The 21,975-nt window shown below is 55.8% G+C and overlaps 1 protein-coding gene across 1 annotated transcript in view; it reads right to left on the bottom strand.

Moving 5' to 3' along the window:
* The window catches only part of SHISA6 (shisa family member 6), a gene marked incomplete at both ends in the record, with an annotated part of 174,351 nt that extends 155,193 nt beyond the window's left edge, over positions 1-19,158 (bottom strand). The window contains 2 exons of the mRNA XM_084273520.1: positions 7,571-7,731; positions 18,473-19,158. Of these exons, the coding sequence (XP_084129646.1) occupies positions 7,571-7,731; positions 18,473-19,158 (847 nt within the window). The remainder of the gene's footprint in view (positions 1-7,570; positions 7,732-18,472) is intronic.
* Between the last annotated feature and the right edge of the window lie 2,817 nt (positions 19,159-21,975).

Here is a 21,975-nt window from a genome sequence, read left to right as displayed (position 1 = left end):
GCTGATGCTCACGTTGCCCCCAGCCTGGCTGCCCAGGTGCCCTGGCTGGTGTCGTGCTGTGTTGGCACCCGCTGGTGCCTGGGCAGAGAGTGAGTGCTGAGCTGGCATGACAACAGCTTCAGCTCAGACACATGGTGCTCTCCAGGCAAAAGACCTTCTCCCAGCTCTGCCCTTTCTCGTGCACTCCAAATTCTCCAGAATTTGCCACACCCCTGCTCCAGCAGCCCCTCTGCTCCAGATCTGGAGGACAGAGCACAGAGTGAGGGGAACCACCTGGCTTGACATCCTTCCTTCCTGTCACCCCCAACACGAGCTCTGCAGCATGAGCAACACCAGACAAAGGCACCAACAGGATGAAACTGTTTCCATCTCTGATTCGTATGTTCTGAGAACAGGATTTCTTTGCCATCCCCAATCCATCTGCACAGCTTCAGGAACGGGGAAAGCATCCAAATGAATCAGGTTGAACCTCCTCCATCCCCCAGTAACTCCTCACTGCTCCTGGTCACAGAATCACAGAATCACAGAATCTTAGGGGTTGGAAGGGACCTCAAGAGATCATCGGGTCCAACCCCCCTGCCAAAGCAGGCTCCCTAGGTCAGTGTCACACTGTGCTACTGTGACACTCCTGCACCCATCAGCCCCACTCCCCAGGATCCCACAGCCCCAAAACAGCCCAGTGATTTGCTCTTCAACCCAGCAGTGGCTGCAGGAACCCCAGCCTGGCCCTGGGAAGGATTCCCACACGCTCCCACTGCCCTGTGTGAGCAGCAAGCCAGCAGCACGGGGCACGGTGAGAGCCGGGGCACCGCTCTGTGTGCCACAGCACATGGCCATGGCCACTCTGTCCCCTGCAAGGACAGGTCCCTGTGTGGTCACACCCCCACATTAGGCTCCCAGTCGCTCTTTCCCCATTAAAGCCCCTTCTCCACCAGCCCAATGCCAGAAAAGCCCGTTCCAATGAATCTCCACCTTCCCCAGGTGTCCTGTCGCACTGTTTTCAGCAGGCTGAGTTTCCCTGTGAGGTTTTGTTTCACAGTAAATCTATATGCCTCACCCTCCCTCCTGCTCACAACTTGCATTAGTCCCTCATCAAAAAAAAAGTAAAGAAGAGGCTGTTCCCATAGTAACCCAGAGTTTCTGGGTATCAGAGTGGATGAGAAGCGCTGCCCTGCCCAGCCCCGTGGCTCTGGGACCGTGCTCTGCTGGATGAGTGCTGGATTCCACCAGAACACAAATCAGCGAGATGCTCCACACCAAGACAGCAGCTGGTGTCCCTCCCAGTCACCCTGCACCAGACCCACCTCTCCCCACTCGGAGGGGCTGCTGCTCCCTTTTGGCAGCGGCACTTTGGCTGTGGGGACACTGAGTAACTCCTGCCCTCAAAACGTTCTGAGACAGAAAGCTCTGGATTCTTTTTTTCATTTGGGAATTTCGTTTTCCATTAATCTGACATTAATCCATTTTGGACCTTCCTGGGCAGGAAAGCTGAGGGAAGCACTGAGGCTCAGTGTAACAGGGGAGTGCTGGGAGGAGAAATCACATGGAGTGGCATGGAATCACCTTATCTCCTACAGATCCTAGAGCTTCCAAAGCCAGTCCTCTTCCCTCGGATGTGAGGGAAAGGTTCTTCCCTGGCAGAGTTGTGGGGCTGTGGCACAGGCTGCCCAGGGAGGGGGCTGAGTCTCCACCCCTGGGGATGTTTAACAGAGGGGAGATGAGGGGCTCAGGGATGTGGGTCAGCACAGGACAGGGATGGTTGGACTGGATGATCTTAAAGGTCTTTTCCAACCTGGTGATGCTGTGATTCCCATTCAAATGCCAGTGAACAGCAACACCAGCGTGGAGAAAAGAAAAATCCCCACTCCTGGAACTCTCTGGGTGTTTTCCAAGTGGTTTCCCTAATTCTTCACCCACCTGCACCTTAACTAGTTTCTTACCACAGAGCACAGGGGCTGTAAAACGCTTCTGCGGGGCCGGGGGATCGTTTTACACCTGCTTTGTATTCCCCTGAACAGCTGTAAATGACAACACAAACTGTGAAGCAGCAGGGAGCTCCAACCCTTCCACATACATTTCTACACTGATCCTCGGTAAATTAATTCAAATAGTTGCTGGGGATTTGGGGGAGAAGCTGGAGAATTCAGTGAATGAATAAAGGAAGCAATTTGAAGCAGAGAACAGCTGGAGACGTGGGGAAAAGGAGAGGGGGGGAATGGAGAAGGATGGACAGGGAAAGGGCGTATAGAACTGGGAGGAAAGGGGAGAAGCCGACTGCCCTGGCTAACCCTGGTCTCCAGAGAAGGTCCAGAGCCCGTGCTGAGCCCAGGGAGAGCAGGGCCCAGCACGCTGGTCTCCTCCCCAGGAGATGGCAGGAGGAAGAGCTCCCCGTGCTGCTCCAGAGGTTCCTACCGTTTCCATTCAGATGAAAGGCCCCTCTGTTCACACCCAGAACGAGCTCAGAATGCGCCTCTGGGCTCAAGCAGCACTCTGAATGTGTCCATGGCTGGAGCAGCCTGACTCAGGGCTGACTGAAAGCCTTCCCCAGACAGATCAGGCTCATCAGAGCGCCAGCCCGGGTTGTTTGCTGCCTTCAGAAGCCGTAATCCTGTCAATAAGCTGCTCTCCACACCTGCAGGTACCCTGTCCCCAGCGCAGGGTAACAGCAGAAGGTTTTTCACGCTGGAAAATGATCTGAGTTTCCCCCTGCAGTCAGCTCCTCCAGCACATCTGGAGCTGGTTTCAGACCAGTGCTATTCTCTTGCTGAGGCAATTTGATATTCTGAGAATTAAGAGGTCAAAAGAATAGAAAAGTAGGGCAGAGTCTTTGTCAGCAAGTACAAAAGAGAGTCTTGTGGTGATCTCACAGCCTCCTGATCCTAGGGGCAGTCAGGAGTACTTCCAGGCCCAGATTTTACCTACCTGCCTCGTGCCCAAGTAGGTGACATCTGGGGACCCTTCACTGCTGGAAGCACTGTGCAGGGGGGATCCTTGGGCAGAATCTCTGAACAGTGCTGAGTATCCCATCTTTCACAGGCTGGAGATACCATGAGTGAATTGTGTGAAAAAGAGCCAGAATGAGCCAGAGGATGGAGGATGGATTCTGGCCACACACTGTCCTGGAGCACCACAGCTCTGTACCAGCCCTGAGCGTGGGACACAAGCCTCCCTGACGTGTAAGGGTTTACCTAGACCAAGCCCTGCCCCATCACTATGACAGGACAACTCTGATTTACACCAGCCAAAGATCTGTTTCATGTTCTTACTTGGAGCCTTTTGTGGTTTGGTTTCAGGCTGGAAACCAGGAGTGAGATGGGTCCCTGCACGACTCTTGGTCCTGAGCTGGCTGCCCCTCTTTCACTGAGGCAGAAAACTCCCACCTCTCAGTCTCTGCAGGAACTGGGTCTTGCAGGTGCTCTGCTCAGCCACATTTTGGGAGGAAAGCAACCCAACCCCTTGTACCTGGCTTTCAGAAGGTGCTCACATAGTGAAGGATGGCATTGGAGGCCAAGACTCTAGTCTTAATCTTTCCACTGATGCTGTCACAGGAACTGCCCCTGTCTTTTCTGAGACCTCAGTTGACTGTGGATGTTGCAGGAGCACTGCCTCTGACTCAAACTCCATCTCTAGTGCCAGATGCAGCTCGTTCCTCTACGGGAGCACATCACTGCTTGTGGATGATGATTTCCAAGCCCACAGAAACCAGTGACCTTTCTTCCACCCTCATTCTCACCTGTGTTTGCTGGCCATCCACTGAACAGTGAGTGGCACTGACCTTCACATGAGACGTCAGGACAGAAAACGTGGCCAAGGAGAAAGGATGGGGGAAACATTGCTAGAATTTTCCTTCTGAGACCCTAAAGGTGCTCCTGTGATGGAGACATCAAAAATGCCAATAATTAGCTGGATAAGATGGATTCCCTGTGATCTCAGATTCATCACATTTACCTGTTACTCACAATAACAAACAGTGAACTAACAAGAGCTCTGTGTGGGCTGGAGGATGCTCCTGTCTACAGAGAGTGCTGTAGCTCATACTAATCAGGTGGTGCACAGCTGGAGCAGCGTGCTCTGACCCAAGCCATGAGCCTACCCCCTCCAAACCAGCAGCACCGTGTGGAAGCCACGAACAGAAGTGTTGGTGCATGTGAGGGTGGGTGGAAGGGGAGACACACTGTACCCTGCTGTCCCAAAAGGGCATGAGCTTTATTCTCAAGGGAAAGGAAAAGCAGCAATAATCTCTGGAGAGATGCTCTTCAGGCACTTGGCACCCTCAAGCTCAGCAGAACCCAGGGAGGGAAATGTATTCTGCTTCTGTCAAATGGGGGGTGTGACTATACCCCTCACCTTTCCTGCTTTGGGATGGAGGAAATGGTTAGGAGAAATACTGTGAAGCCAGGCTGAGAGAGTTGGGGCTGTTCAGCCTGGAGAAGAGAAGGCTCAGGGGAGATCTTACAGCAGCCTTTCAGCACCTGAGGGGACCTACAAGAAAGCTGGGGATGGACTTTTTAGAAGGACAGGGAGTGATAGGACAAGGATGAATGGTTTTTAATTGGATGGGGGTAGATTTAGATTGGCTATTAGGAAGAAATTCTTCACTGTGAGGGGGGTGAGGCCCTGGCACAGGGTGCCCAGGGAGGTGGTGGATGTCCCTTCCCTGGAGGTGCTCAAGGCCTCTGCAGCACCCCCACACGCCACTGGCTTGGACTCCACTGCCTCAGACACAGACCAACTCCATTTGTCACTGTCACCCCCAATCTCTCTGTTCACTGACACCAAACAAGCCTAATGGACAAACGCAGCCAAGGCTTATTTAGCAAGACCTAAGGGCACCCTTCTAGTTGGAAGTTTGGAAACAAAAGTTCCAGGTAAAACAAATACAAATCTCAGTCTCAGCCTGTGTGCAACAACTCTGGTTCTTCCTGGTTGCTTAATCACTCACACTCCAGAGCCCTGAGACCAACCACAGACCTGGCACTACAGATCCTCCTGCAAACCCTACAGTCGCTGTCTGCTCAAGCCAATCTGCAGCACTGGTGAGCACTGCTTTGCCTGGATCCTGCTGCTACAGTTACTGCCCCCAATCCCCACCCCCAGTTTTATTTCTTTACTTCTCCACCCCCAAAAGCAAGCATGGATGGTGACCGACCCCTCTTCCACTTCCACACTGGGGCTTACTGCCTTTGTCCTGGTTTCACGTGCTGCACCCACTCTTGGTGTCCAGTGTTCACCTCCCTCCCAAGCTAAAGGATTGCAGCATTCCCTTGTACAGCTTCCTGCTTCCCACAATGATCTGCAGATCAGCTGAGTAACAGGGGATGGTTAGGACAGAGCATCTCCCTGGCCTGCCAACCAACCAGTGTACAAACCAGTCACCACACAGCTGCTTTATGAGCTCGTGATCTTTTGTAAGTGATCAGCTTTCTGTCTGACATGATCTATGAGGACACACTAATAACAGACCCAGCTGAGCCAGGAACAAGCTCTTTGGGCAAGCTACAGGAGCAAGTCTTCCCTTCCCAGCTTTGGCAAGGGCTCGCTCCAACTGGCTGCCCCCAGGCAGAAGTGATCAATGACCCTGTGCTGGAAGTGAAGTCCCTCTCCTCTCTAGCTGGGTGTGTGAGCATCTCCCCTTCCCGGGCTCCTGTCACCTGCAGCCTCCCTGTTTCAGCCCAGACTGAGCTGCAGTGGCTTTGCCCCTTCACAGGGTATGGGCAAACATACAGCCAAGCATGAACAGACAGACCACCTTCTTTCACAGCATGCCTTTTCCTCCCCACCCATTCTGCTCACTCATCTCACAGCCCAGGACTCAGCAAGGACCAAGCAGACTCCTTACCAGGTGCTGTCACCTCGTAGCGTGACCGTTTCTACTACTACCACCTGCTCACGAGCCCTGTGCTCTGGTCCTTGCACCCTTGTGAGCCTCCACCAGTAAGGAGTCTTTAAAAAGCCCAGTGGAGCCACCAGCTACCGACAGAGAATGCTGCAATGAGCGGCTTCCCTCACACACCGTCCCACCTGCCCTCTCCCAGGCTGGATGGTCCCTAACCACGACACCCGACTCAGGCTCCCAGTACCCTCTTCTGCTGCACGCAAAGAATCTCTTCTGCATCTTTGTTCAGCGTTTGCCTGCCCCAACTGACCAGCACGAGCCAACAGGAGGGGACAAGGTGTCTCCAGAAAAGGGATTCATCCCACTGTAAGGCTGGTGTCAGAGGTGCTCTCTGACAGTGCCTCTGCCTGTTCTCCAGCAATAAACCCTTATTTCTTGGGGCTTTTTTCCTGGGTCACATACCCTCTCCAGAGACAGACCCAAGCCCTACACATGCCAAAGCACCTTTCTTTCTTTTCCAAAGCTCACCCCATGACCCATTCTGCAGCCCAACACTGTGTTTTACAGGAGTAACTCTGGCACAGGGAATGACAGGGTTCACTGGCCTCTCCGTGGAAACTGGAGCAAAAGCAAACCTTTCTCCTGCTCAGGGAAATGATTTTGTTCCCAGCAGCAGGGGAGGCTTCCAGAGAACACCGTCACCTGCTCCCACCTCCACAGGATGATGCACATTGCAGCAGAGCCCTTCCAACAGTCACCACGACCAAACACTGGGAACCAGTCAGCCTGTGCCCTCAGTCCCAGGCTCTCCCCACACAGAGCAGAGCACAGCGAGCCCCGCAGGCTGCCGGGCAGCCTGAGCTCCTGCTGCCTCCTCTCAGAAGCTTCCCCAGCAGGGACCGTGAGCAAAACCTCCTCCGGTCTCCGGGTGACACGGGTCAGGAGATGCCACCCAGGAGCTTCTGTGTGAGGCTGAACAGCTTGTGACTGAATGGGGACATCTCTCTGAGCCACACGTGCAGCTGTGGCAAGTCCTCCACGTCCCACGCCACAAAGGTGGTCAGTGACCATCGAGACGTCGCCTTGGCAATTACCAACACATCAGGCATTAAATAAATCAGACCAACCTCTCTGCCTAGGAGGCTGGCACCCTTCTGCCACTGGGGAAACCAGGGCAAAGAGCAGCCAAATGACTTGACCAAATTCACCCAGGCTGCAGAAGCTGGGAAAATATTGCATCTCCCAAGTCCCTGTGGTCCTAGAGGAGCTGAGGCCAGTGTCTTTGAGCTCCTGAAGTACCCCCTAAGTCACCTTCCAGGCTTCTCTCTCAGAGTACACCTCCAGTCCACCTGAATGGACAAGATGGCCCCAGTTATGTGGATTTCTCAGCTGCTGTGTGCAGAGAGCCCCTCATGGCACGTGTGTTCTGCTGGAAACACACCGTGTTCTACGCTTAGTACCATCACATTGGTATGAGCTGAATTTCCACCTCACTGCCTCTGAATGTTTCCAGTGGCAAGAGAGAGCAGCCACTCTGCTCAGCAGAAAGCCTGAAGCATCACCAGCACCGATCCCTGCGCCCCTGTGATCCGCCTGATCACCCTCCAAAGCCTTTCCTTACCCCAATTCCAGGTTTACCAAACCCACTGCCACACAACACAACGTTCTGCTGACTTCCAGCACAGCAGCAGCCCCACCACCTCCGCAGCCAGCGAGCAGCCGAGCAGCACTTACCTGGGTTGCTCTTGGAGGTGCGCACGGGGGTGTAGTGGTTTTTGGAAGAGGTCCTGACTGGGGTGTTTTCTTTGGGGGAGGTATCTATGGCCGAGATAGTCTCTCTTTCACAGTGTGCTATTGGGATTGGTCCCTGCTGCCTTAAGATGTCAGCCAGAGCCCTGGGGAGAGAGCAAGAAGGAAAAAGAAGGTATTTTCACACAGCAGCTCCAAAGGCACCCTGCATCTGCACTGCCACAGCAGTAGCTGGGTTTCTGCTATAAACAGGACAAAAGGAAAAGCAGCAATAACAATGACAGGGAAAAAAATACACATGGCTTAAAATATCTGGGGGTTTGTGTGTCTGCTGCATGTGTTTACAGGCTTGCCCAGCTGTTTTTTAGCTTTTAATATGCTTCCACTAACTCACTTCACCCCAGGGCTGTGTTACCTCTCCATCATTCCTCTTCCTGCCTTCACCAAGGGGCACCAGGGAACACCCAGAGCCCTGAGACTTGGGTGCTGGGACCTCCTGAAGGTTACACCAAAACCACCAAAACCACCCTGCCCAAACTAAACTTCTCAGAGACCAAATCAGACCAGCAGCCCAAACCCCACACCCTTAAACCCTTGATTTTCCTGCAAGGAGCTCCATACACAGCAGCAGCAGTGGGGGTTTTAAAGGAGAACCAGCAGTCCAGGAGAAAAGGATTAAACAGCTTTCATCAGTTAACTTCAGCACAGCCATTAGCCTGCCTTTAGCTTCCTGACCATCAGGGATTTCTTTAATGGTTCTGAGGTCTCTCTGCTATTCCCCAGGACAAGGAAATGTCACACAGTTCAGCTGCATCCAGTGTTTTCCCCTTGGATGGGTGGATACTCAGAGATTTATTCTTTTTTCCTCTGTGAATACCATGGACACAGTGGAACAATTACAGTGTGAGACACACTGGTTCTCTCAGAGCAGCCACAAACGATCTCCTGAGCTGCAGGAAGAGGAGGAAGAGGGTGGCTTCTGTGTGTTATAAGGGACAGTGGCATTTCAGAGATTACAGAGTTTGGAAGGTTCTTTTCCCTTGGCAGAGGGAATATGCCTGATGTCACCTTGGGTACCAAGAAAGATGTAAGGAGGAGAAGTTCCTTCGTTGCATATTGATGAGAGTGATGCTGGTGTTGCTCATATCCACCAGCATTCCTTAAATGCCACATTTCTAGTCTTTCCTATGAGAAACAGTTTGGGACCTGTGTCCATTTTCCAAGCCATTTCCTCTGCAGGCTGCTTTCCCTGTGCACAGCGAACGGCAACACTAATGTGCTCCATGAAGGAACCTCTTGGAAGAGCTGAGAGGCTCCAGAGGAGGATTACCTTAGTCACAACCCCCCTGGACAGAATGAGAATATTTTTAACCTTATCTGATTATTTATTGTTTGTAGAGAGGCTGTTACCAACCATGCATGTCTCTGTGCACACTTAATGACACAGGTGAAGTCAGGGTGTCACGTGCAGGGACATGAGAGCTACGATGCTGAGTCTGGGACCACCTTAGGCTGCAGTCACCTTGTTTCTCCTGACACAGCTGGCCTTTCTTCTACTGTTACTACTCTCTGCATGGGGTTTGATGCAGTCCTGTGAACACAGCTGCCCCACACCCTGGGTGGACAGTTTACCTCCATTCACTGAAACAGCTGATGCAATCAGAGTGAGTATAGCCTGGGAGAATCTGAGCCACTGAGAACTGCCCCATCGTCACCATGTACCTGAGCGCTGAACCCTGAGCCTGCTGCCCTCCATGGTGACAAAGCAGGGACAGTACTCCAGTTTGTGAACAGTTCCTCACAGAACCCTGCCTGGTTCAGAGATCTTCCTGTGCTGACACATCTCTTATCTCCTGGAAACAAACCCCACTCGCTGGAACGTGGTACCTGTGGCAGGGATGGAGGAGCTGGCGTTGTGTCACTGTGCAGTCATTTCCTGAGCTAATGGCTTATGACAGCTTCCTCATTAACGTCATTACCGTGAGAACACGGAGGCTTCTCTCACGTCAGCCCACAACAGACACTCTGATACCAGGGATGTTGTTCCAGACCAGTGCTGGACTGGCAGCATGGGAGCAAAGCTGACTGATGGCTGAGGCAGAGCAGATCAGTCCTGCTCTCAGGTGTGCCAACAGGGGAGGCTCTCATGCAACCCTGGACTACAACTGGGTACTTTGGGAAGAAACATGGTGGGAGGAACACAGGGAGGAACACAGGGAGCCTAATGCAAAGAAGCAGCTGGGGCCATGTTCAACAAGGAAAGGGAAAGAAAGAGGAAGATCGTGTTGGAAAAGCAAAGGGCCTGAAGGGATGGGTGTATCCACTGGGGTGGGGAGGTTGGGCATCAGCTGGGGGCCTGGTGCTGGCAGATGAAATCAACAGACTTTGCTAGAGGAAAGAGAGTGAAGGCAAGGCAATCTGGAGAGGGGCAATGGCAGGGAGCGTCTGAATTATCCCTGAGGTACCCGTGGGCTGGAGGACTGACTGCTGTCCTTCCCCACACCCTCTTCTGAAAGTAGTTTTCCCAGTATCCCCAGATTTCCAACACTAATTGACAGTGTGAGTGTGGGCACTGGTATCTCTCCTACTGCAGACAAGGGGAGGTTTGCTGGCAGCTCCATCCCACTGGGCTGCAGTCTGTGGGAAATAAGATTGGAGTAGAGAGTTCTGAGGATGCTGGATGGGAAAAGGCAATGGGAAGAGCTGGCTGGGGTGTAGACACAGAAAACTTCACTCAAAACTTCCCTCAGCTGCCTTCTGAACATTCCTTTTCTTGGAGAACTCATGTACAGGGTGTTGGAAAACAGAATTGCCTGTTCCAAGTCCCTGTGAATTTGGGGAAGAATGGAAAAAGAATGACCAAACAGATCTGGCAGAGCACAATGAGAAGAGCAGTGCCTGGCTGAGCTAAAAGCAGAGCTGTGATAGAGCCTGTGGCAGAACTCCAATCAACTTCAGCACAGCCAGGATTTCACTACCAGTCCTCAGAAAAAGCGGTGAGGTTAAAGACTCCCCTCTGCTCTTCCTAACCTGGGAAGAAAGAGTCAGTTACCCTGAGAGGGGGCTTTACTCAGCCGTGCAGCCAGCTCACCTGGCAGGGACGGGTGTCTCCAGGGGAGAGGGATTTCAGGCAGCCCAGTCGCAGAGAACACGGCCGTGCAGTGTTCATGGCTGGGTGTGGGGCCAGCCCAGCCCTGCTGTGCAGCCTGCCAGGCCTCAGCCACTGCCCACGCAGAGCCACGCGCTGCTCTGCACCCAGCTGGCTCTGCTCTGCCCCACGGCCAGGCTGCCACTGCCTGCAGCACCCCCCTGCCAGCACCCAGCTGCCCACCCCTTCCATCAGCCCTCCCCATCTCCGCTGCCTCCTGGGCATCACCCCCAGGCAGCACGTCTGACCACAGGCTCCGGTGGAGCTTTGATCTTACCACCAGAAGCACAGAGCAAAGAGGGAAACACGGGGAGGCCGCTGCCAGCAAACCCTCTGGGAGGCAGCCCCTGTCCCGTGGGAGTGCCTCTGCTGAGGTGCAGGGGCTGGGCAGGACCCTAGGGGTGCACTGGTCCCAGGTCAGCAAAAGAGATAAGAAATAAAGCCAGAAACGAACCCAGGTGATGCTTCAGAGCAGGGTTTCTGGGGAGGAACACCAGCTTTTCACAGCAACCTGAGCAGCCGTGTGTGTGTGTGTGTGTGTGTGTGTGTGTGTGTCCATCCACATGTGTGTGCAAGGACAGACAGATCACACTCACAGTCACAGGGGTTGGAAGGGACCTCAAGGGATCATCAGGTCCCATGAAGTGAAGGAGGGAAGAAGACTCAGCATCAGGACACCCTTCCAAGAGCAAAGTGCTCGTGCACGTGCACCCAGCACAAGGGAGGAAATGCTCTTCCTTAACAACAAATACCACCAGGAGAAGACAGACCCCTCTGAAAAACCATTCTGCCCAATACAAGAACTATTTGTGAAGCTCCTGGGATTTAGTGACAGGCAGAGGAAGGGCTGTATCCTTACTGTGGGGAAGAATGAGGGTGGCAGTTCCCCTGACTCACTCACTGAACTCAGAATTAACAGAGAGGTGACACAGTTACATTACATTTACACCCCCGCTGCGTGAATGCATGTATGGGGAACACACACACCAGCTGCAACCGAAGTAGGGCAGGCATTGCACCCAGAACCAAGAGGAACACAGCTGTCACTGTGAGCTCCTCATCTCTCCTGTCTTCAGAGCATGAGGTGGAATTGGAAAGTAAAGCTCTGGATAAACACCCTAAAGAACTTATCCCAAAGACACGAGTAGTAAGTACTCGGTGCTCAGGCTGATGCGTCTCACACTAGGACTTTACACATCTGACACTGATACACAGACTGAATAAGCCTCCTACTACTCCTGTGACGCTGGCAAGGCATTTACAGCACTCACTGAGCTGACAACAGGTAATGTTAATTCCTTCAGTCGCACAGCACGTCCAGACCTTTACGTAATGGTGAAGGATTTGGGAATCTAAAAGTCAAATCCACGTTTCCAACCTGCGCAGAGAACTGCTACACTGCGCAGAAAGCGGCCAGGGCAGCGTGGCGAGCCCTACCCCAACCCCCTGTCAGGCTGTCCGGGGACAGCGAGGGGCACGAGGAGGCTGGAGCCCGCGGCATCCCCGCGGCGCAGCGCAAGGAGAGGGCAGGCTGCCACCTGGTGTACCGCCGGCACTGCTCCGCCAGCAGCCCCCGCACCAGCACGGCTCCATCCATCCATCCATCCATCCATCCATCCATCCACCCCCAGGGTCGGCACCCCTGCCAGCACGGCTGCATTTATCCATCCCCGGGATGGGTACCCCTGCCAGCAGGACTGCATCCTCCCCAACCCCATCCAGGGCGGACACCCCTGCCAGCACGGCTGCATCCATCCATCCATCCATCCATCCATCCATCCATCCATCCATCCCCGGGGTAGGCACCCCTGCCAGTACAGCTGCATCCCCCCCAACCCCAGGATGGGTACCCCTGCCAGCTTGGCTGCATCCCTCCCAGCCCCAGCTTCAGAGAGCGAGAGGCAGGCTCTGGGGAAAGGGGCACCCCCAGGCAAGAAAGCAGGGGTGCTGGGAAGAACTGGAAGCAGTGGTGGTGTATAGAGAGGGAACAGGGTGCTGGTCTTGGCCATGGAAAGAGAATAAAGTGAAGCCAGCAGGTCTCACTGGTGTTCTCACAGGCATGAAGTCTGCAGGAATTCTGTTCAGAGTCCAAGCTGGGGGGGGGGGTCAGTCTGGCTCTGCCTGTGCATCCGTGTGCACGGAGCCACTAATGGCACCTGGTGGACATGACAAACACAACTGAAACACACACCAGTGGCTTCACACACAAGGAACCTACTTTGCACCAAATCCTACATCCTAACAACAACTGAGGGACTTCAAACCTGTTGACAAAAACCACCCTTTCTCTGAAGAACCCTCTCATCCCAGCCAAAGGAGGTTGGGGTGGGAGCTGAACTACAGCACAATATTTACTGTGAAAGAACACCAGGCTCATCAGTCTGGGTAATGAGACTTGTGAGACCCCTGTGTGATACAGCACAGGCAGATCTGAGGAAATACAGATTGCCTGTGTGCACAGGGGCAAAGGCAAGCAGAAAAGCACCATGATCCCACTTTCCTGATAAGGTTCAGATCTTCTAATGTGAAGCTGAAGTTTTAAAAGGCGTCTCATCTCCAAAGACACAGAGATCAGCTGCCAGCTGAGGATGCAAGAGATTGCAAAAGTAAAAGAAGTGGAAGTTCAGAGCTAGGCTGGATTCCCCTGGCACCTCGTGATGGAGAGTTACTAATAGAAAAAGTTAATTAGAAAGCAGAAAAAATATCAAATAAATGGGAATTAGAGGCACTGGAATGATTTCATGGAGGCAGCAGGGTTTCTGAGAGCAGCCTCTCTTACTGGGAGAAGTTCAAAGGCAAAGGAGAAGGCTCAGAAGCAGCCAGTGGAAGCCCATGGCCAGGCGGTCTCTGCTGTGCTACCAAAGCTGCCTGTTTATAAAATAGATTCAGGGAGGAAAGTTTGGCAAAAGGAGAAGTATTTTGTTCAAACTCATGCACACAGACAGACAGACAGACAGACAGACATCCTCGCCTTGGATCGGCTGGCAGGGAACAGGCAGTTCAGGAATTCAAGGGGAACAAGATTCGGGTCTTCTCCCTGCACAGGCACTACCCCAGCTACACTAAGGTGCAGTACTGGCTTGAAACAGAAGAACTACTCATGAGTAACTTCTCTGAGGCCACAAGGTTGTGCCTTGTTTCTGTAAAGGCTTAAATAAGTCTGACACGTGCTGGTGGACCCGTATTTTGTGCCTTGGGGGGGACAGGGCACTTCAGAGAAGAGACCTGGAAACCAGCAGGAATGAAAAACAAACAGCAGGGCAAGGAGCAGGCAGAAGGCAGTGAGTGGAGATAAAAAAAAAAAAAAGAAGAAAAAGGTAAAAAAGCAGAGCATAAACCCAAATCAGTGGGAAGAGGAAGCAAACAGTGGCAGCATCCGAGAGAGACGATCTCCCGTATGGCCCTCACGGCCAGGTGTGTGTTCACAGCACTCTCCCTGCCCTGGGGAGGGATGAAGTTTGATTGCTTGGCTCAAGCAACAGACATCAGCAGAGAGCAGAACTGAGTGAGCCAGCTCTGATCACGGGTGCACCTGCAGACAGGCAGCTTCCACACGCTCTGCTGTGAGCCAGAAGGGCTGAACCCCCCCAGCGACCCCGCCGGCACCCAGGGGAGCCAAGAGCTGTGGTGAGACGCTGCCTGGGGGAGGAGAAAACCTCCTGTATTTTAAGTCAGCATCATGCAAAACACTGCCTGCAGCCTTCCTGGATCTGTGGACAAACAGACCCATTGCCTCAGAGTCCTGTTGGAATTCAGAGCTGCAGAGTAAAAATGGCAAGAAATTGATCAATTTAACTGTGGCCTCTGCACGGGGAGGGACGTTCATTTATAAACACACTCACTGCTGTTCTTCACACAGCACAGGATGCAAAGGCAGCGACCAAGGAAGAGCAGCACCAGTATCTTTTGCCTGTATAGCAACGAAGATGCCTTAGGAGTCGGGTACCAGGGAGAGCTCCCAGCAGACGGTTCCCTTCTCCCTTTCAAGAGCCAAAGCACTCATCAGACACAGCCACACAAGGATGGGTACAGAAGATGGCCTTTTAGCAGGATGCAGAGCTAATTTGCTGGGGAAAAGAATATAAAATAAAAATCCTTGCACTGCTTCCCAGCAGCTCCTGGAGAAGAGCTGGGCTTCCACCGCTGCCCCAGGACCACCACTGCCACCATCTCTCTCTGGCTCGCAAACAGGGTAGGCAGCTTGTAGCACTGCAAACCCTGGCTGCAAACTATAAACAGCCTCGAGTTTGCGTGTTCCCACCTCAGCAGAGTGTGCTGGTCGCTGTGGCTGAGGGCTGAGCAGGGTCACAGGGTGATGCTACCAGTAGTGAATTATTTATGTGCTGTAGGGTGGGGATTCAGGGTCGTGGCCCCAGGAAGAGGAGAATATTCTGGGTCACCCCTCCTTGCTACAGATAAACATACCCAGCCGTGAAAACAAACAGCTGATGCTCCTTGCTCCCCAACAAAGATGCCTAACCCATTCCTGTGCTGAAAGGAAAGCCAATGCTCTGCCCACCTAAGGAGAGCCCGAGCAAAAGATAAACCCCTGACAACCCGACAAGCAACAAAGCATCCTCACAGAGGCAGTCAGAGAGCAGCAGCAGGCAGAACACTGCGGGGTATGACTCCCACAGACCAGCCCCAGGTTCTACCTGGAGCCCAGCAGGCATCAGTTCCATCGTGTAACTCCAAAGCACAACCCAGACCAGAGGCAGTCACACCTGGTCAGCCTGACAGGCCCTACAGTCATTAAAAAAACAGCCAACTTTAAAGCCTTACAAGTTTCTCCTGCAAAAAAACATGAATATTTTAGCTCCTGTTTTTCACATCACTTCCACTCGCTGCTCTCAGAAACGAACTTAAGTACCAGTTACCGTGGCTGCCCAGCCCCGAATCGCAGCAGCCTCTGCTCTAAGGTGTGTGGCAGTGCCAGGAGACAAGGCTGGATCCCCAGTTCTGAAACCCTCAGGCAGCCTTTCGTTTGGCACCAGAGTGACAGTTCCCCTGTGAATTTGTAGCCCTGCTTTCCCTCGGAGGACACAAAGCGAGCCCTGCCTCCATCAGAGCACTCCTTCTAACAGAGTTAGTAAGGATTTGCAGTGAAAGCTGGATGGGAACTTAGCAGAGAAATAGCATCTAAACACAGTGCTGCTAACCGACCACTTAGGATGAAACGAGATTTAAAGTGTGGTCTTGCTTACAGTGGAGTGAGGGGAAGCCTTGGTTCATCTTCCCTGGGAGCGGGATGCTCCTCACGAGGGACTGTTTCCAGCCCACTGCAATGATCTCTGTCTGTTTGCTGTTCTCCTCATCCCAGAGGTCTGGGTGGGATGCTCGCTGAGATTTAACACTCCTGCCATCCCAACAACTCTGGGTGTTACACTTCACTCCGACTGACACAGCCTCAGACAGGCAGGAACATCCCACTACTCCCCGATCCCCTCCTCGCCTGGTACCCAGCAGCAGCTGAGGGACAGACAGAACCATTCCACAGAGAGCTCCCCTCCTCAGCCCGACGCAGACCCTGGCTGCTGGAGATGAGCTTCACAATATTTAAACCGCCAGGCAATGTTGATCAAGCTCAGGTAACACAGCTCTGGGAGGTATAATCTTCTACCAGCCACCATATTACAGAAGTCAATCAAGCCCTTACAGCGCTCCACGAGTCAGGCTCCCCAAGCACTCAATCTGCCATTCATGCTTCTACACACAGGTGAATCATCCCACCAGAGCTTATCTAAATAAAGACAAGCAAGCATCAAAGGAATGAAAACATGGGGAATAATTCATTCCAGTCTGGCAGCACTGTCTCTGCTTTCAAAGGGTGTAGGATCCAGCGCGCAGCAGCTCGAGTCACATGTGGGCACCCCAGTCAGGTTCCCAGGTTTAGGGTGAGGATAAAGTTGCCTTGAAGCCAAACGAGCTGGGCAGTTGGGGAACTACCCCTTTACTTAAGCAAGTACTTAAAAGAGCCTGTGTTCTGTCCCAGCTCCTTCCAGGACCCTTCCCTACACAGGCACAAGTGCCCTAAGACACAGGGTAATGCTATTTCCTCGTGAAGGCAGAGGCGGGGGGTTATGAAGGAATACACGGTCCAGACCCTCAGCAAGTGCAGCCCTGCATTACTTCTTGGCTCCACTGAAGACACTATATGTCCACACCAGCCAGCACCCCTGAGTGTGGGATTTTATAAAGGGAGGAGTCTGAATAACTCACATCTCCCCAAATAAATAAAACCTGCATCTCTTTTTCTATGTAAAAAGCTACAATTTCTCCCCTCCAACTCTGTTGCCCACGACTGAAGTTCAGCCTTAAAAACACACTCACTGATTTTAATTGGTTTAAAAATTGTTCATTCTTTGCTATGAAGCAGTGTCTGCCCGAGATCAGGGCTTTCCCCACTCCTGCTCACAACTGTTCTTATGCTCCTCACCGATTTCTGTGCTCAAACCCAGGAAGCTCTTGGGCTGGTAGCACACAAGAGGTGCACATGGTTTGGGGGCTGGGGGGAGCATCTTCACTAAAATATAAATAGGAACCCCGAGGGGACAGGATTTGCCCCAGGGATAACTGCCATGGGAGCCCCAGCTTTTGCCTCCGAACAGGATTGCCTCTGACACCTCCAGAGCCTTCTCTCTTGTTACAGCAACGTCTACATCCCCCTGAGAGAAGGATACCGAGCTGCTTCCCCAGCAGCCAGGCAGAAAGGACGGCTACCCGCCTGAGTTCGCTGCGTTTAAAGGAGAGGAATGAGAAGAGGGGAGGAGGGGAAGGCTCCCCGAGCCCACCGCTTCCCCGCGCGCAGCCAAGGCACGGCCAGGGGGCACCGAGCAGTTCCCTTCGCTCTTTCTAAACTCCTCCCCGCCCGGGCCAGGCAGGGCAGGACCCCGGGGGCAGCCTGGGACCGATGCTGCGGCCCCCGCAGCGCGGGGCAGCTGGAGCTGAAGGAGGAGCCGAGAGGAAGGGGAAGGGGAGAGGTCCCGTGGTGCTGCCCTGAGGATGGGAGCAAGGCACCGGGATGGGGCCATAGATGGGCAGTGGGAGGGAATGGGAAGGGATCATCCAGGGTGAGGGAGGGAGGTGTCCCTGGACAGACAGCTCAAAGGAGGAACTCTTGGGTGGATGGAGGAAAGGGGAAATCCTTCGATGGGTGGCATGGAGAGGGAACTCTTGGACAGCCCTTGCAAAGGGGAAATGAAATCCCTTTGGGTGAGTGGACCAAGGGGGGACCCCTCAAAGCGATAGCACCACGGAAGATCATTTGGACAGGTGGTGCAAAAGGGGAGCCCGCAGGCAGCACTGCAAAGGGAACACCCTTGGAAGGGTGGTGCAAGGGGGAAACTCATGGCCAGCCAGTGCAAAGGATAAAGACTTGAACAGGTAGCTGACAGGGGACTCCTTGGACAGGGAGCGCGGTGGGGGAACCCCTGGACAGCGGTGCAAAAGGGGGACCCTTGGAGAGCCAGCTCAAAGGCAGAATTCTTGGAGCACTCAAGCAATGGGGAAGCTCTTGGAGAGGCTGCACAGATGGGAAGCCCTCGAATGGGTGGCTGAAAGGAGGACCCGTTGGATGGGTCGGGCAACAGGGAAACCCTTGGACAGACAATGCAAAGGGGAAACACCTGGAGGGGCAGCACGAAGGGGAAACACCTGGAGAGGCCACACAAGGGAGGAACCTTTGGAGAGGAGGGCATCCCTAGGCAGAGGGGGTGCTGGAAGCAGGGGAAGGACCGCACCTGTGTATGTTCATCTCCCGGGGCGGGCGCCGCGCCTTGTCGTAGGCCACCTTGGCGAAGACCCCGGCGATGAGCACGAAGGCGATGGCCCCGCACGAGATGTAGACGGTGGCGTTGGTGCTGTCCTTGTCCGGGTCGTACTTGTTGGCGTCCCCGTCGGCGCCGTTGCTGCCGTCGGCGGGCAGCGCGCCGCTGGCCGTGGTGGGGTGGGCCCACTCGGGGCTCTTGTAGTTGCGGCACAGGCTCTGGTTGAGCTTCTCGGCGCGCTTGTTGCAGCAGAAGCGGTAGAAGCAGGTGCCGCAGCAGTAGCGGAAGCCCGTCAGGCTGTTGTTGCACTCGAACTCCTTGTCCCACTGCCCGCTCACGTCGTAGTACCCCCAGCACGTCTCATGCGCCGGGGCCGAGCCCCCGCCGCCGCCGCCGCCGCCCCCGCCTCCGGGGGGCGTCCTGCCGCCCCCCGCGCCCTTGCCGCGCCCGGGCAGCGCCGTGGGGGCGGCCGCCCCCGGGCCCGCCAGCGTCTGGTTGAGGAGCTCCTTGCCCGGCTTGGGGGTCCGCCGCGGCGCCGCCGCCCCCTGGGTCCGGTTGCCCTTGGCGCGGGGGGGCCCGGCCGCCTGCGCGGCCAGCAGCAGGGCCAGGAGCTGCAGGGACAGCAGGAGCAGCGGCAGCAGCAGGTGCCGCGGCCCCATGGCGGGGCGAGGCGGGGGGCCGCGGGGCGCGGCGGGGCGCGGCGCGGGGCGGGCGGCGGCGGCGGCGCGGGGCTCAGCGGCCGCGGCGCTGCCCCATGGGGCGGGGAGGGGGCGGGGAGGGGGGGGCACGGGACGCGGGGAAAGGGGAAAGGGGAGGGGGGGGGTCCCCGCTGCTGCCGCGCGGCTCTTCAGCGGCGGCTGCCCGGCGCCGGGAGCTTCATGCCGGCGCGCAGCGAGCGGCGGAGCCCGGCGGAGCGGGGCTCGAAGCGGCGGGGTCCCGTGCCGGCCGGCGCTCCTCCGGCGAGGGGCTGCGAGAGACGGGGAGAGGGTCAGAGCGCGCCGCGCCCCGGGCACCCCGGCCCGCCCCCGCCCGCCCGTCCCCCGCCCACGGCCTTACCATGCCGGAGCGGGACTGCAGCGGGGCCGCGGAGCAGGCGGGCTGCCCGCGCTCCTCGCGGAGGCGGGGGCGGAGCGGCGCGGAGCTGGGGCGGGCGCCGGGCGCTCGGGATTGGGCCCGCCCACCGCTGCCGGGCCCGCTCCTTACATCACTCCGGGCCGGCGTCACCGCACGCGGGGCGCCGCTCCGCGAACGCGCCGGGCCGGAGCCCGCGGCTGCCCCCGGCCCCGCCGCCGCCCCCCGGCCCGGCCCGGCCCGGCCCGCCCGGGGCTGTGCGCTCCGGCCCCGCGCGCTCCGGCTGCCCGGGATGCGCCCGGGATGCGCCGTCTGGCCCCCGGCGGCGCGGGGGAGGGGTGGCTCCGGGGCGTGCGAGGGAGCGGCTCCCGGCTCCCCGGCGCTGCGAGCGGGGCGCGGGGCGGCGCGCGGGGTCCTGGAGAGGGGGGTGTGGCCCCTCTACCTGTCCCCCCGGCGTGGTCCTCACAGCGATGGGCGGGGCCGGGGTCCCAGCGGGGCACCTGTCAGCGCAGACCCTGTGCAATCACAGAGCTGTCCTGCTTGCACGGGGCCTTTCGGAGCATCAAGTCCAACCACCACCCTGAGCTGCCAAAACCACCACCGAACCACGTCCCTCAGCACCACACCCACCCGTCTTTTAAACCCCTCTGGGGATGGCGACTCCAGCCCCTCCCTGGGCAGCCTGTTCCAAGGCCTGACAGCCCTCTCTGGGAAGTTCTTCCTCACAGCCATTCTAGCCCTCCCCTGGCACAACTTGAGGCCATCTCCTCTTGTCCTGCTGCTCCTCACTGGGGAGAAGAGGTCATCCCTGCCTCTCCACACCCTCCCTTCAGGCAGCTGCACAGAGGGGTCAGGTCTCCCCTCAGCCTCCTCAGACTAACCCCCCCCAGGTCCCTCAGAATCTCCTCATAGCATCCACCTTTAGGGCTGTGTGGGGCAGCAGTGCCCACAGGGCACGCAGAGGCTGTGACAGCCATAGGCTGTCTGTATGGGCCCAGAGAGTCTGCACATTGGATGTTGTTTCTATAACTGGGCATGAGGATCAACATGTGCAAGGAATGTGGTCCCTATGAGTGTCTGAGGGCACCCCAACCTGCCTGATGCACCTCCCACTCCTTCCAGCTGGTTCCCCTCCAGGGCAGCTTTTGGGTGCTGCAGGGGTGGGTCAGTGATGCGCTGGGCCAGCCATGCCCAGTTTGCTGAGGCAGGTCTGAGCAAGCCTTCTGCAGGCACAGGTTCCGCTGCCATGGGCTGCTGGAGTTCCCTCAAAGTCCTGGTGCCTCCCCCGTGTCCCACAGCAAACTACACCAAAGCCTTCACAAACATTTCCTGCAGACATCCAGCTGTAAGGACACACAGAGGACAGGGAGGAATCACAGCAGAGAGGAGCGTGTGAAGGCAGGAATTGAAGTGATGCCCTGTAGCTGTAGGCAAGCAGTTTCCAGGAGAGCCATGAGCGTAGTGCACGGGGATGAGAGACGTGGAGAGAGAGGGGGAACCACCCCTGGAAAGCCCCGACCCTCTGCCCTGCACCCATCATTTCCTCCAGCCACCTGGTTCTGAATGGCCAGGGGCATTTTGTGACTCTCAGGAGACCCCTGGGACAGTGTGGTTGGCAGCGTGAGCTGTGTCATCCCTGGCATCTGCAGCTGCTCTGACGCTGGGGAACTCCTCACTCCCCGAGCAAACCCGCTCGCCAGCAGCCCCAGGGGTGCTGAGTTTAAGGGATGTGCCCAGGTCTCCCTGGTACATCAGCACCAGGGGGTCCCAGGCCCCAGCAGCACCTGACCCCCAACTCAAAAGTGAAGCAGAAGGACTGAGCCAGTGCAGCATGAGACCATCCAGATGGGAGTGTGAGCTGGTTTAACGCCTGCACCCCTCTGAACCCCGCACACTGTGAGCCCAGCTCACCTGTCCTCCCCTTGGGCACCGTGCTCCCATGACAAGTGTCCTCCAAAACCTGTGGCAGAGGCTGTAGAGCAGATCTGCCTGACACTGGGAGACCATCTCCAAACGTTGTGGACCTTCCAGCTCCCCAGCACGGATTCACCAGAATCACCCCAGGGAGCACCTTCAGCCCTGAGCTGCCGTGAAACTCTGTCCCTGCTTCTGCCAGAGAGATGCTTTGCAAAGCATCAAGATGTAGTAATCTGCATCTTCCCCTCACCTGGTTGTTCCCTCCACACTTAGCCAGGACCTGAGGTCTCTGCTGAGCCAGTGCCCGGGGAGGGGAGCTGTCAGTTCAGAGGAAACCCAGCATCCTCTCCACTGTAGGCAAGGCCACTTGCTGAAGGCAGTCCCCAGGGACGAGACCCATAGCTTTTGAGACATAAACCATCGATGCTCCTCTGTCTTCCTGTGTTACAAGGACACAGAAAGTGTCTAGCAAAATAATATCCCCCTGG

The sequence above is a fragment of the Gallinula chloropus genome, assembly GCF_964237585.1.
Source record: "Gallinula chloropus genome assembly, chromosome: 20".
Lineage (NCBI taxonomy): Eukaryota > Metazoa > Chordata > Aves > Gruiformes > Rallidae > Gallinula > Gallinula chloropus.
This window is presented reverse-complemented; position numbering and strand designations above follow the sequence as displayed.